Source organism: Pelecanus crispus, chromosome 3, assembly GCF_030463565.1.
Source record: "Pelecanus crispus isolate bPelCri1 chromosome 3, bPelCri1.pri, whole genome shotgun sequence".
Taxonomy (NCBI): Eukaryota; Metazoa; Chordata; class Aves; order Pelecaniformes; family Pelecanidae; genus Pelecanus; species Pelecanus crispus.
In genome coordinates, this window is record NC_134645.1 from 559,614 (window position 1) to 573,390 (window position 13,777).

The 13,777-nt window shown below is 43.5% G+C and overlaps 1 protein-coding gene across 1 annotated transcript in view; it reads left to right on the top strand.

Moving 5' to 3' along the window:
- CFAP61 (cilia and flagella associated protein 61) overlaps positions 1-13,777 on the top strand; it is a 111,456-nt gene that overhangs the window by 81,016 nt on the left and 16,663 nt on the right. Inside the window, exons 20-23 of the mRNA XM_075706732.1 lie at positions 1,765-2,057; positions 6,432-6,759; positions 7,261-7,352; positions 10,606-10,811. Of these exons, the coding sequence (XP_075562847.1) occupies positions 1,765-2,057; positions 6,432-6,759; positions 7,261-7,352; positions 10,606-10,811 (919 nt within the window). The remainder of the gene's footprint in view (positions 1-1,764; positions 2,058-6,431; positions 6,760-7,260; positions 7,353-10,605; positions 10,812-13,777) is intronic.

Genomic DNA, 13,777 nt, shown 5'->3' on the forward strand with positions numbered 1-13,777 from the left:
GCAGTTTCCTTTCTCCCAGCTCCATGCTGCAGTGTATGATGTCCTCTATTGCAAGGATATTTACCTGTTAGCTTGTGTAGGTATGTCTTGGTTATTTCCTCTTTCTGCCAGGGATTTGATGCATCCTTGTGCTGACAGATCAGACTCTTGGCGTGCTGAAACACCCATCAGACTTAACATGTAGGAGCTGATATCTTTCTGAAGGTCTGTCAGAATGCACAGGCTGGGTGTTCGTCCATCGACCTTGGCCTCGCAGCTTGAGCCGCTTGCTGGGGCAGTTGAACACGGCAGAGACGCAGAGCCGGTGGTTGTGCGCATGCTTACTACTGGATGCACACAAGAGCCTGCAAGCCTGGGCTCGATCCTCCTTTGCTCGGGCAGGAGCTTGGCTGTGGCCTCATAGCAAAGGGCCCTTAGCCACCGGGAAAGGAGTTCCCAGTCTGTCCTACGAGAGCTGTGCCATTTTGCACGGATTACTTGAAGGCTTAATGGATCACGGAGCAGAAAAAAGGTTCCTATTCCGAGCAGGGAGACAGAGGGAACAGGGAGGAGAGGAGCACGTTGTAGTCCCTGCTCAGAGGAATGTTTATGTGTTTCATATTAAGCCATCCTGAGATAAAGCACACAGATGCTCTGACACATCCCAGCTCTGCCTCCCTCTTCGCCAGGAGGGCTTTAGCTGTTAGGCTGGAGAGTCACATCGTGCTCACACAGAACCGGCTTTCTTCCCATCCGCACGTATTCGCTCTCAGCTTTAACTGTGCAGTTTGAAGTGGCACCGCTTCAGTAAGAGAATTTGCAAGGTCCTACCATATAGCCTGCAGCTTCGTAGTTAAGGGCACTGCCCTGGAAGGTGGAAGATGTGGGTTTGAATCGGAGCTCCCTTCACCCGGTGGGTGGAAAGATGGAGCTGCTTTAAATAGTGGTTTCTGCTCTACTGACAATGCACTGCAAAAGGAGCAGCAATATCCAAATGCTGTTTTCATACCAACTTGAGAAACGTCTGTATCACGCTCGCCGATTTCTAGGCAGTGAGCAAGGACGGGGGCTGGCTGGTTCGGAGCACGTACTTGAGGCATTTCGGTTTGGGGCGTTCTGCGACATGCGCTGGAGGGAGGCAGCTGTCTTCAAAGAGCAGTGCAGAGCTGCCAGCCGCTCCCTGTCGAGCGCATCGGCTGCCTGTGCCCCTCAGCGGGGCAGTTCGGTGAGACAAGGCGGCAGATAGGAAGCAGCAGGCACAGGGGTACGTCTGCGGGGGCGTCTCCATTGTCTGGAGATTAGGCTTTCGCGGAAGGAAGCGGCAGCACTGGTGACCTCCCATATTGCACAATGGCTTGTTTTATATAACTTGGTCTTTCCACAGTTTGTGGGGTTTTTTCTGCCTGATGTATTTAATTTGCTCCTGTCCCCCCGCAATAGGTCCTTTGAAAGAGCGAAATTGAGGAGGGACAGGAGAACAGAACAAAATAAAAACTTTTTTTTTTTTTCTCCCCCCTAGAGGATTTTCAGTCAAAATGATTTCAAATTATGGGGTCAGAATGAATGTCATACTTCTATTTAAGTACTTGCCTACTTTGTGGGATGTTTTGTACAGATTCTTCACTAAATTATCTTAGCTACTGTTGCTAGGTAACATTGTTTGCTTCATAGCATCAGAGAAATAAGAGGGTCAAAGAGAGCAATTTCGTGTTATTATCATCTGAGTTATACTAATAAGGTTTTCATTGTACGTCTTAGAAATTTTTCCCCCTTTTTTTCCCTTAGGGAACATCATTGTCTATGGGAATACAATTGACATTTACACCACGGTAGAAACCCTCTTATCTCTTGGAATTGATGGTTCCCGCATCCATCTCGTACAGCCTCCACTCAGCTCAAATGTTACTTGCCTTAACAACAACGAAATCGAAAGTGCTGTTCAGGAAGCACTGTCAAAGGCTGGCGTGTCTGTTTATGATGACAGTATCCTGGCACAGTGGAACGAAGGCGACGACCCAGACCTTATCACATGTGCTGCTTTCACTACTAATACAAAACCATTTAAATTGCAGTGTTCAGTAAGTATATGCTTTCATTGTATTTCCTTCAGTCTGTTTTTTAAGACAAAGACCATCAAATTTAGATAGTCCCTCGTTGGTTTATCTATTTTTCTCATTGTCTCTGGAAGATTGAACATTCACTTGTTAGTCTAAAGGATTGTTTTTTTAAAGATCCAAATCAAACCGTTGTTAATGCCCTGACTGATTTGGATTAAAATGTATTTAAGTCACCTGACTCACGAATAGTTGTTCACTGCTGAGTGACAAATACTCTTAATTCATTTTCTAAATAATTCCAGAAATCCTTTTATTATTTAAATGCATACAGTAACTCCTGTCTATAGATGTGCATTTGATTAAGATTTGATTAAGTCATGGTAGAAGCCAATAATGTTAGGATAGGGAGGCCTACTATGCAACTTAATTAAAATATATTTTAAATACATTTTTCTGCCTCTACATTAGTGACTGCATTTTTGTTCATCTGTAGCATCGATAAGTAAATCATACGCACGCTCACAGGTATGGCCCCACTGTGAGATGTGGGACAGGTTTTAGCCTTTCCTAATGGCCAGAGTAGTTCTGGTTTTGTTTTCTGGGCTAATCCATGAGCGCTTCTAGTAGAGTCACTTCAACACGTGCATCTATAGGAAGCCATATGAGCCCCTCAACACACCCCGCATGCTTTGTGCAGCAAGTCTGTTGTAATTCTGGAAAGGAAGAGCCCTGTGCCTCCCCCGGAGAGCTCCCTAGGAGTCGGTGGTCCCTGCCGGCTCCCCTGCGCTGCAAAGCTCTAAGTCATTGGGTTTTCCCAACCCTTTTCTTCTTAACGTATGGATGGTTGAGCCCTTCCTGATGGAGGTGAAGACCTTGCATAGCACTTTTATCTGCTAGCAGCCTCCGGACTTTGGTCCCCGTATCAGTAGTGACGTTCATCCCACTCTCTCCTCATATACAGCTCTTCAGTTTTTCTCCTCTTTCCCTGAAATCCCTCTATTTTTATCCTTCTTCCGGAGATCTCAGGGTGTTCTTGCAACTTAATACCGTTCACCACCTCCCCGTCAGCCCCCGCTCTCTTCCCCACCACCTTGCCTGTGTGGCCTGTGCCATTCCTTCAAGACCCCCATTTCCTCGTGGCTTGTTTCTCTTGCCCTTTTGTGCCCCCTGCCCCGTGCCTGTCCTTCTCCAGCCACGGTTCTTTCCTCTCAAGGTCTCCCTTATGCAGCCTCTGAGATGAGAGATGTGCAATTACGTGTGATGTCAGGGGCTTTGTATTCTCCAAAACTGGTTCAGGTGTTTTGCGTGGCTCCTGTAGCTGCTTTTAGTTGCCGGGGAGGACGGGCTCGGAGGAGGACAGGGCTCTGGAGAGCAGCCTTCGCCAGGAAGGCAGCTGCGTTCGCAGGGGAGCAGGCTGTGCAGGAATCGGCACTGCAGCAGCTCTGGGCCTTTTGGGATTTGAGCCAATATCAACTGTTGATTGGCAGCTCTTGGGGGCTTAATTTGTTGAGTCCTGCAGGATAAAAACAACGGGAGAAAATCTCCTCTCTCCCTAAAGCGGCAGCCTCCCTCCCTCCCCTCCTGGGCTGACAGATGGCTCCCAGCCTGGAGGTTGCAGCCGTCCCCTCCCCTCCCCTCTGGTGACACCGTCCTGCCTGTCAGCTGGCAGCGCGTGGGGCTGTGGTCCCCTTGCCCTCACGGGCAGAGCTTCCCTGATTTTGGATCTACTGGATGGTTAGAATTCCCTTAACTGCATGTAGTTCATTGCTTGTTTTATATACAAACAAGCTCAGAGGCTCTGGCTCCTCTGCTGCTGCATCGCTGCTGTACCAGTGTTGCTAAAATTTCCAGCTCTCTTTCCTTCCCCCTCCTGTGCCTTTGCTTGCGGCTGGCTCATCCAGCCGCTTGTGAGCATCTGACACTTGCCCTTAGTCCACGGGAAAGCTCTTTGGTGCTATAATCGGGTAATACCTTTATGCAGGTCACAACCGTGTCCTCCCTGGGGCTGACACTGAGGGAAGGACTTATTACTGATGCTGGTTTGCCCTGATACGGTAACGGCTCGGGCTGTTCAAGATGAAGGCAGCAAGATAACACATGCTTGTCCGATAACTTTTCGCCCTTTCCTCAGCCTGTACAGTAATATTTCTTGATGGTTGGCAGCAACCTTCAACTTGTCATCTAATAATTTTAAAAGGTGAGGGCACCGATGAAGGGGAAGGCTTTTTATAAAGGCTCTGGAGCTTCACAAACTATGCTGTTGCAATGAGATGGTCAGTCTTCATCTGTACCCTTTGCAGACCACGATCTTGTTTAAAACGTCTCTCAACCTTGCCGTTTTTATTCCTTTTAACCCTCAATGTCCAGTGTGCACTCTTGTTTTACACTGTTTTTGGGACCTTTGTTCTGCCAGCTTTCAGTTTATCCTTTGTAAGAGGCAACTACGAAGAAGCTGCTCGTAGTTGTAGCTTCTCCCGCTTCTGCGGCGCTCTGACGGAGGTGAGGGCGTGGGGCAGGGACTGCTCTGTGCGTGTGCCCCTTGGTTCCAAGCTGGAGGACCCAGCCTCGCCTACCCGCTCCTCATTTCTCGTGTTTCGGAACCGAGGCACCTCCAGGTGACGCGGGTTTTACCTTCCCCAGTGCCTCTCTCAGCTTCATCTGAATAGGCGCTTCTGTCCTTCGCGAGCGCATTTTTGGTTGCAGATTTCAGCTGGGCTTTTGCCTCTTTAAAGTCACTTTTAGGCAATGTAAAAAACCAGATAAAACACATATCAAGGGAAATGTCAAATGTGCGTGGTTCTAAATTGATTCGAAAGCTGCTCTCCGCTAATCAATGCGCGGAGCCTGTGCGAAGCAGGCAGACAAAAGGCGAGGGCCGTGGCGGGACCCTGCAGTCCTCGCTCTCGCGCTGCGCTGGATTTCAAAGCGGCTCTTCAGGCATCCAGCACATTTTGCATGATGTGCTGCGTGCACATCTGTTCCACACCGATGCCTAACGCGTCGGACGAATCGGTGGCCGCTTCCAGCACCACCTGCTTTGTAGCGCTTGTCGCGGCGGTGCGACCTCAGCTCCTGTTTTGGGGAGATGAGGTCTGATCTGCTTCCTCATGTCCCAGGAGAGGGACTATGCAGGTGCCACAAGAAGACAAAAGAAGGGAATTATCACTAGCTTTTTTCTTTTGAGACTTAGAGGAGGAATTTGAGGATTTAGGGTGATTTTCTTTCAATGCCCTTGAAATCTTCCTGTGGGAAAGACGAGCTCATGGCTTGAGTAGAAGCTGGTCCCAAGATAAATCCCTACCTCGGGGCCAGTTCTGTAAGGAGTAAGACAGCACAGGCGGTGTTTTCAAAGAATGGAAGTCACATCTTTTTTCAGTCCTGCAACCCAAAACCTAGCGAACGGGTGTCTGCTGTGCTCATTGCCAGGTTCAGTGACTGACTGCCAAAAGTGCCAAGTGCTTTACGTACAGACACAGTAAGTAAGTGGGCTGCCCTGGGTGGTGCAGGTGGGTCTGACGTCCGCCTAGACCCGTGCCTGTCTCCGAGAGCAGCCAGCCCCAGCCGCTGCAGGGGCACTAGTCCCAGGCACTAACGGAGGTACAGATGAGTCTGCCTCCTAAAGCAAGTATTACCTAGGTCTGGAATAGCTAGAGTTCTGTTTCAGTCCTGACAAAGTTTGGATATGCTTTCCAAAGTCTACAACGCTATCAAGTATAATAAATCTGAATGCTTTCCTTTTCATGTAAATATTCAGTCCTTTTATACCTCTCACAAATGTCTTGGCCTCCACAGCTTCCACTGGCTTTAACTCTGCCTCTGCTTTGAACGAGGATGACATTTCCTCTGAACGATTTGAATTTCCTATCTTTCCATTTCATTGAATATCTCTGTGCTGGTAACCATAGTAACATAGTTTGGTAAACAGTTAGGCACAATAGTTGGAAAAATATCTATAATACACAGTTATCCTGCTAAAATGCAAAGTAAATTGTACTTTTCTATTACATAGTTTTTCAGTTTGGCTTGAGCATTTGAAAGAAGAAAACCAACTTCCTAAAGGGTGCAAGTCTATTTCATATGCTCATACTAAGACAGAAAATATGCACATCCACTCAGGCTGTTTGACATATTTGAGTTTTTAAAATAGAAGTCATCTAATAACCAAAAGTAGATGAGTCTAGTTTAGAAATTCTCCCCTCTGCTGTCTTTGTTTTAATTTTAGTAGCTGTAAATACTGGATCAGAAGGATTTATCTGTGTATGTAAAATTATACTTTATTTCACATTTTTGTTTTCTAAAATAAATAACATTCAGAATGAAGCATAGGTTTTGATTTATGAAATTAGCCAGTAACTAATGTATAATAACCTACACTTATTTACATCTCTCTTTTAGGCATTTTTTAGCTTTGCCTACAGGACAGTGGATTATGAAACCTTTAAGGCAATTAATGATGCTTGCCTTGTTTTTGATGGAAGACTTGTGATAGATACCGAATTCCGTACTAATGATGTCAGTATCAGGGCTGCAGGTCCTTTAACAAAGTACTCCAGGAGATATTACGTAGGTGAATGGACACACAGCAACTTCAATTCAAAAGAGATTGGCTTTGAGCTTGCTGCATCTCTGCTGCATCTCTTTGATCCAACCCCTAAGCCCTTCTCTAAGCCACCAGAAGACACAGACAGACTCATCCCCATGTACAAAGGATGTAAAATTAAAGGTATGTCAAAATGGATTTCTGTGATACGTTCATACCCTCTTCGCTATTTTTGCTGTTCTATAAGGGCAGGCCCATCTCACCTCAGACGCCGTCCAATGGCAGTAAAGTCCTCAAAGCTCCGTACGTAGTCAGTGGAGAGAGGCGAGTTGCAATAAAAGCTTATGCTGTAGATTTTTGCTAATGATGGACCAAGTTGTGCTTTCATTTATATTGCAGTAAATGTGGAGTGTTTCCAGTGAAACCCAGTGTCTTTATTCCAAGTTCAAGATCAGTAAAACTGTAATTGGAACTTCTCAATGTGTGGCTACTGCACCAGTATGTGTAACAGCACAAAAAAAAAGTTATAACATGAAGTCCACCAAAACAAGTTCTGTGTTTTCTTTCTACAGCCACTTAGTAAACAAACAAACAAAAAGATTATGGGAGAAGGAGGACAATCAAATACTTTATTTTTCTTCTTTCTTTATGATTTAATAAATCTCATATTTTCATTCATGGCAGAAGGTGTTCTTCCTGGAGGTTATAATTACTTGCATATTTCCAAACCAGAAATCCCCATCCGCTTGGACTTAGAACTTGCACTGTGTGATCACGTAAGTTACATTATTTAACTTTTCTTTGGTTTGTCCTCCATATGGAAAGATGTTCTTATTTAGCATAGCACAGATACATGCGTAAGTACCATGCATCTTAAAAAACATCTTGAGTAAGCATGGGTTTAAGTATGTATTTAGAGACCTTCCGGAGCTGGAACTTAGCAGTAAACTGTGGGCATGGAACAAACCACATAAAAACAAATCTCTGTGATTATTTGAAAATATTTAATTTATTTTAATGTAAATTCACTGTCATATTGTAAATGTGGACTACATACAGATAAGATTATCTGATTAACTTCTTTACTGCAGTTCTTAATTCCTTTGCCATGAAATCAACCGAAACCAAACGGGTTTTTGGTCCTTGAAGGCCGGAAATACTTGTCAAGCCCTAATGCCCTGAACTCTTCATTACTATTTGTAGCACTTTGGGTTCAAATAGCTCCCTAATGGGGCACTATAGCTCAACTCCTTGACCCTTTTTTTCCAGAGCTGGTGGCTCAGCACTGTGCCTGGTTCCCGAGCCATTTGTCTTGGCACAGGTTGGGAGGTTATCGTGTTGGCTTTTCCTCGCACTCTCTTTTTCAGAATGGCTTTCTCTTTGCTTGATTCTGTAGAGAGAGACAAGTCATTTTCTCAGTCATATGGAATATGTTGCTTTTCAAGTTCCTAGCACGTATTTAATACACAGCACATCAAGGCAGTGGTGGCATTTGCTGTCAGATTTGCATAAGCACAAATGCAGTCAGCTAAGCCTGGGTGCGTTGTATAGATGAGGTACCGCTGGTGAACAGGTATGGATTAGGTAACTAACCGAACCTCTTAGATGTTCGTTTCCATACTTTCTGATACTTGGCTTTCTCAAAACATGCATGATTTCTATAAAGATGTAGGATAGCATTAGCTGGATTTCACTAAAATATGCTTTCAGCCTTAGTGCTTAACCTCGTTCCTCCCTGGAATAAGGTGCTATAAATGCATACAGATGATAAAACTTGGCAGTCTATCAGCGAAATTCAGCTGATTTCTAGACTAGTAGGAAAAGAATATGTTCTGGAAGCGATGCTCCGTGCTTTGCTGCTAGAAAATAGCTAGTGCTGCAACCCTGAAAGTCATCTTTGAACAGGAAAGGAGGAAACACTTCACACAGTTGGGCTACATAGGAGATTGTCCCATGATACAAACGTGGAGACGCTTCTATTACTGGAGAACCTGACCTGTGAAACAAGAAAAGGACTAGATTCATGTGTTTTTAAAGCCAGAGAGGACCATCCACCTAGGCAAGCTCCTGTTTCGTACAGATTATACCTTTTTCCTTAGGGATTTCTGCATCAAGCCCATTCTTGTAGTTGATGTGAAGAGTGGCTTTTAAAAGACTCCTTCAGTGCTGATTTTAAAACTCAGACAGCAATGGTCTATAGAAAGAAATTATTTTTTTTTAAAAAAGGAACCCATGCCTTGTGGGGAGGAATCAAAGCATGGCTCAGCTTGTTTTGCAGCTTTGCAGATGCAGGATGAGCTGTCCAAAGCAGCATGTACTGGGAAGCAGAAAGGACTATCAGAGAGAGAAAAATTGGTTTTGTCACTCCAAATTGCTAGAACATGATTAGAATTCTTTTGCTGCAGCTTTGATTACCTGCTGTCTGAAAAGGGAACATCTTTAAAGCCACTCCAGAAACTTCATGTAAATCCTAAAAGAATTTCCTAAGAAAGCAGTAAGAGAAGCTAGTGAAATGTATTAGCTGAGAGATGTGGAAGTAACAAAGGTTACTGTAGCCTAGCAACAGGTTTTAGAAATATATGAAAGTGGAACATGAATACAGCTTTAAAAAATAGCTTCAAGCCATTTGATCATCCCAGTGCAACGTGAGGTTTGAAACAAATTTTTACATTTTTGTCTTTTATTAACTGATTGATTTAACTAGCTGAAACGAAATGCTACAGTTTGAGCACCAGCATCCAACATGGTTATTCTTTTATTGATAGTATAGTTGGTGTTAGCAACACTTGGCAGCCCCTGTTCAAATTAGCAAGAGGGAGTCACTGAGAGCAATTCTAAATCATATATATATATGTGTTTGTGTGTATATATACACACACATATGCATATGCATATATATATGTAAGGTAAGTATACACATATATATTTTTTAATGCAATAATAATTCATCATTTAAAAGTCTAGAACATAGCCTGAAGGAAACGTCTGAAGAGATAAAGCCCAGCCTCCTGCAGTTGCAGGCAACCGTCTAGTGCATAGTGCCGTTTGTAAAATTTAGAAGTTTGTTTTAGAACTGAACAGGGTCCTTCTTGGTATTTCTTTCCTTGGAAGGCTGTTCCAACACATCCCACCTCTGACTCCTGGAAAACTTCTACACAAAGCCAAAAATGCTTAATTGGTACGTGATAAATCTTTGAGTTGTAACATTGAAGTTTGCTTGTAACTGATTAATGTGGTAGTATCAACCCTCTGCCTACAGTTGTATAGCTTCTACAATGTGCTGTAAATTTGGTCTCTGCACATATGCTGTATATGTGTGCGTATATATATGCTGTACACATAAAAAATATATATGTGTAGTTATACATCTGGAGAGAGAGTAAAACATGCACCAGTGTGTTCTTCATTCATCAGGGTGGTATCCTATAGTAAATTATGATATGCATGTGTATGCAGTAATATGGACTGTATATATTATGTATTATATATTATTATTTATTATTATTATTATATATTATTATATATTATACATAATATATTATGTATAATAAATTAGGATGAACAGATTTCAATTCAGTTGCCTAATCAGAGGCGTCTAGTGTTGTTTGGGATGCCCCAGGGCATCCCTTCTGACCTCCAGCTGCTGCACCAGGAGGTCACAGGTCTCCCATGGATCCTGTGCCATGACTGCCATCCCAGTTTGGATGGGCCGGATACCCTTAGGTGTCTCAGATGGCACTCAGGATTGGGCAGCCAAGGCCCGTGCTGCACACCCAGTTGTATGCCGCACAGTTTTGCATGCAGTTAATGAAGGTCTAAACCGCACAGAAAATCTTCGTGTCCAAACCATATCCAAGTGCCTTGTTGTATAAACCATGTTGCCAGGAGTGGGTATTCTTGATTAAAAAAAGGGGCTGTGGATTTTAAGAAATGGTAAATATCAGCTAGGAAACCCTAGCTGATCCTGTACGTATGCCAAGTCAGGCATTCGTTCCGTCTCCACAGCCTTCCTTGTATTTTCTGTTCCAGGGGATGGACATTATAACCGGAGAGGCAAGACATGGGAATTATTTCAGGATGCATATCAACAAATATAGCATGGTAGATAGCATCACCTGCTTTTCAAAGGAACCCTTTCCTGTCTCCAACTACATTTGCTTGTATGGACAGCATGAGCGTCTTCTTAATGATCTTCATTATCGCTGGAATGAAGGGCAAATTACAGATCTTTACAGGTAAGAGAGTTCAACATTGTGCATAAAATCTATATTCTGGCAGAATTTTAGTTTTATTTTATTACGGTTTATCTTCTGGCTGTTTTCCCTTAGAACAAAAGATAGATTTTTTTTTTAAAAAATATTTTCCATTATTTGGCAAAATTATCAGTGGTAATGCAAGCCCTGAAGACATTCCTGGAAAGAGCTGTGTGTCTTGAGATTTATTCAGAGGAGCGGTGGTTTACTTGGCCATCTTTCATCTGAAAGAGCATTTCAGTATCTTTATGACTTTTGCTTAGAATATTCAGTAGGCTTAACTCATTAAACTGAACCTGAACAATCCTTTTTTACTGAAGATTCATATTCAGAAGTCACTTTTAAAAGTCAGTATTTTTGTCACTTTGAATCAAATTTTTAAGCCAAAGGTATCTAGGGAGATTTTAAATCACTTACGATGGTAGTCACGCTCCACAACTTGCCTGCTTATCTGGTGATAAACCCTAAAGTTTATCCTCTAGACTGTGTTCTCTGTGTAAGGGAGTTATTTTAACTTAATTTCACAGCTGGAGGCTATGTCAGGACTCTGCATACGTAGTGGAGGTTCCCCATCCAACTTGCAGGCCTTCTCCCACCACAGCACTCTGCGGCAGTGACGCGGGTCTCGCAGATTTGCTGAGGTGCCCCCGCTGCGCCCGGGTGAGCACAGGGCCGTCCTGGGGGCTAGGTGTTCCAAGGCAAGGACTGAGGCTCTCCCAAGCGGTGCGAGAGACTAAAGAACCTGGCTATTTCTAGCCAAGATGTGTGTGCCATCTCCTCCGAGAGGATTTTTCATTGCTTTTGCAAATGCAAACTTAATTAAAGAAGTTAATATGGAGAGAGGAGTATCTGAAAAAAATGCCATCTACCATGTCTTTGATCTTCTGCTACTTCTCCAGAATTTCATATCTTAAAAAATTACCTGACCTAAAAGCTCAAACTTATTTTATTCCTTATGCCTCAGTGAAAACAAGTGCTTTGGAGGTCAAGCTTGATTAAAAAAACCAAACCAAACCGAACAACCCCCCACCAAAACAAAAAAAACCCCAGCCTTGAGTTTTGTTCATGGGGTAGAATTCTTTGAGCATGTAATTGAAACAGGAGGTAAGAAGAACTTGCTGATACATCTTATTTTGATTTTAATTTCAAAAAATCCCTCACGAGTGGTGGCTTGGGAACCTAAACTGTCACAGATAGAGAAGCAAAGTACCACATGACATAAGCTGGTTTAGAGACAGAAAGCCAAGCACAGGAACAAATGGTAAATTTTTATCATGATACAAAGCTGATAGTGGTGCCTTACAAGTCTGCAGGTCTGATTGTGTTGTATTTATAACTGATTTGAAGAAAGGCATAAATGGTAGCAAAATTTTCAGATTAAACAAAGTTATTTAGGTAACAGTTTGTAGAAGTTTACTGTAAAGGATGTGCTGTGGTTCAAAAGAACCTTTGCATGCTAATAGCAACCTACTGGTTCAGAAAAAATCTGTAGGACTGAAGCACCTGGTATCTTGAGACAGGGACTTAAGAGCCTCTGTATTCCTGCTCCTCTTTCTCTAGCTTTTGCACTTCTGCTGGTTCAGTGTCAAAAAGCTTCACCAGAATAAGGCATTGTATGCTGCGAAGGACAGAGAAATGAGAACGTCTGCTGAAGTCGGGCGGGGGGGCGGGATCCAGCCAGGCCCTTCAGTTGATGACAAAAGATTGGTTTGTATGCCGTATTTTGAGAATAGTGGTATCAGCTGCCATCTCAAAGGGTGCACTCCCCTGAAAAGGACGCAGGGCTTCACCGGGACTGGATGTGCGGCTCTCGCAGTTCTTCTGATGTGCTTTGCAGTCCTCTCCCTGCACTCTCTCCTCACTGTAAATATTACAGAGTCCAGCTCCTCATTTTTTCCTTCTCATCTCTTACTGAAAGACAGGATGAAGCCAAACTTCAACTGTGAGGTTTAAAAGTTTCTTGGATAAAAATGCTTCTTTACAGATTTCACTTCAGGAGACCTTTGTATGCCTCTGCTGAGAGGAGTGCGAAACTTGTGAATTACTGCTGCTACAGGGACTGATTTTGGTTTGTAGAAAATGTTGGGTTTGTTTTACAAGAGAGGAGTGGCACACGGCAAATGTAAAGTTCACATAAACAGTATATTGTCAATAGGTGTTAAGTAGAAACTGAAGGAGGATGACACAGTTGTATGAGATACGGGCTAAGACGACAGATAATTTTCTTTCCTTGTCACAGCTGATGCTGATCAGCTAATACATTTTGAGCACTGGAAGGAACTCAGTATTCAGGTTGTGGCAAGGTATCATCAGTCTTTTTCATGGTGTTACAATACGCAAACACAGCTGTGACCTAATCTTTTCTACGAACCACAAGTGTTGCCAGACACTTACGCCTTTGTTGTTTGCCCAGATGTGGTTACAGTGTCAGTTGTTATATGTACTAGCAAGTTTCACACCAGTATCAACATCTGGAAGAATAAATCATCTTGCTTTGTTATTTCTGCCTCCAGCACGGGTAGCAGTTTTTTCCTGACCTTCACAAAACCAGCATTTGTTCCCTTTCTCTCTGTGGCTGCACGTTGGCCATGTAGCCCAGCCCGGGGACCTCAGCGTGGCTGCGCTCACCTGCACCCTTGATAGCTACGCACACAGATTTTGAAGAGATGAGCCATTAACTTTCTGAACGGACAGCTAATTTCTTCATGAGAGAAATTAAGAATGTATTAGCCTCTCTTGCTCTCATGATCATGATAGGATCCCCACGCAGTGCACAAGCTGATCGGGGGATTACGAGTAAGATCAAGTTCTAAACATCCACAGAGAATCTAAAAATCTCAGGAGAGATGAAGATCCCAGTGATGATCTGATAATAGGATGAGTCAGGCCAGTCAATGCTGTAAGAGTGAGAAGTGCAGCTTTACCTGATGGCAGCAAATACACTCACT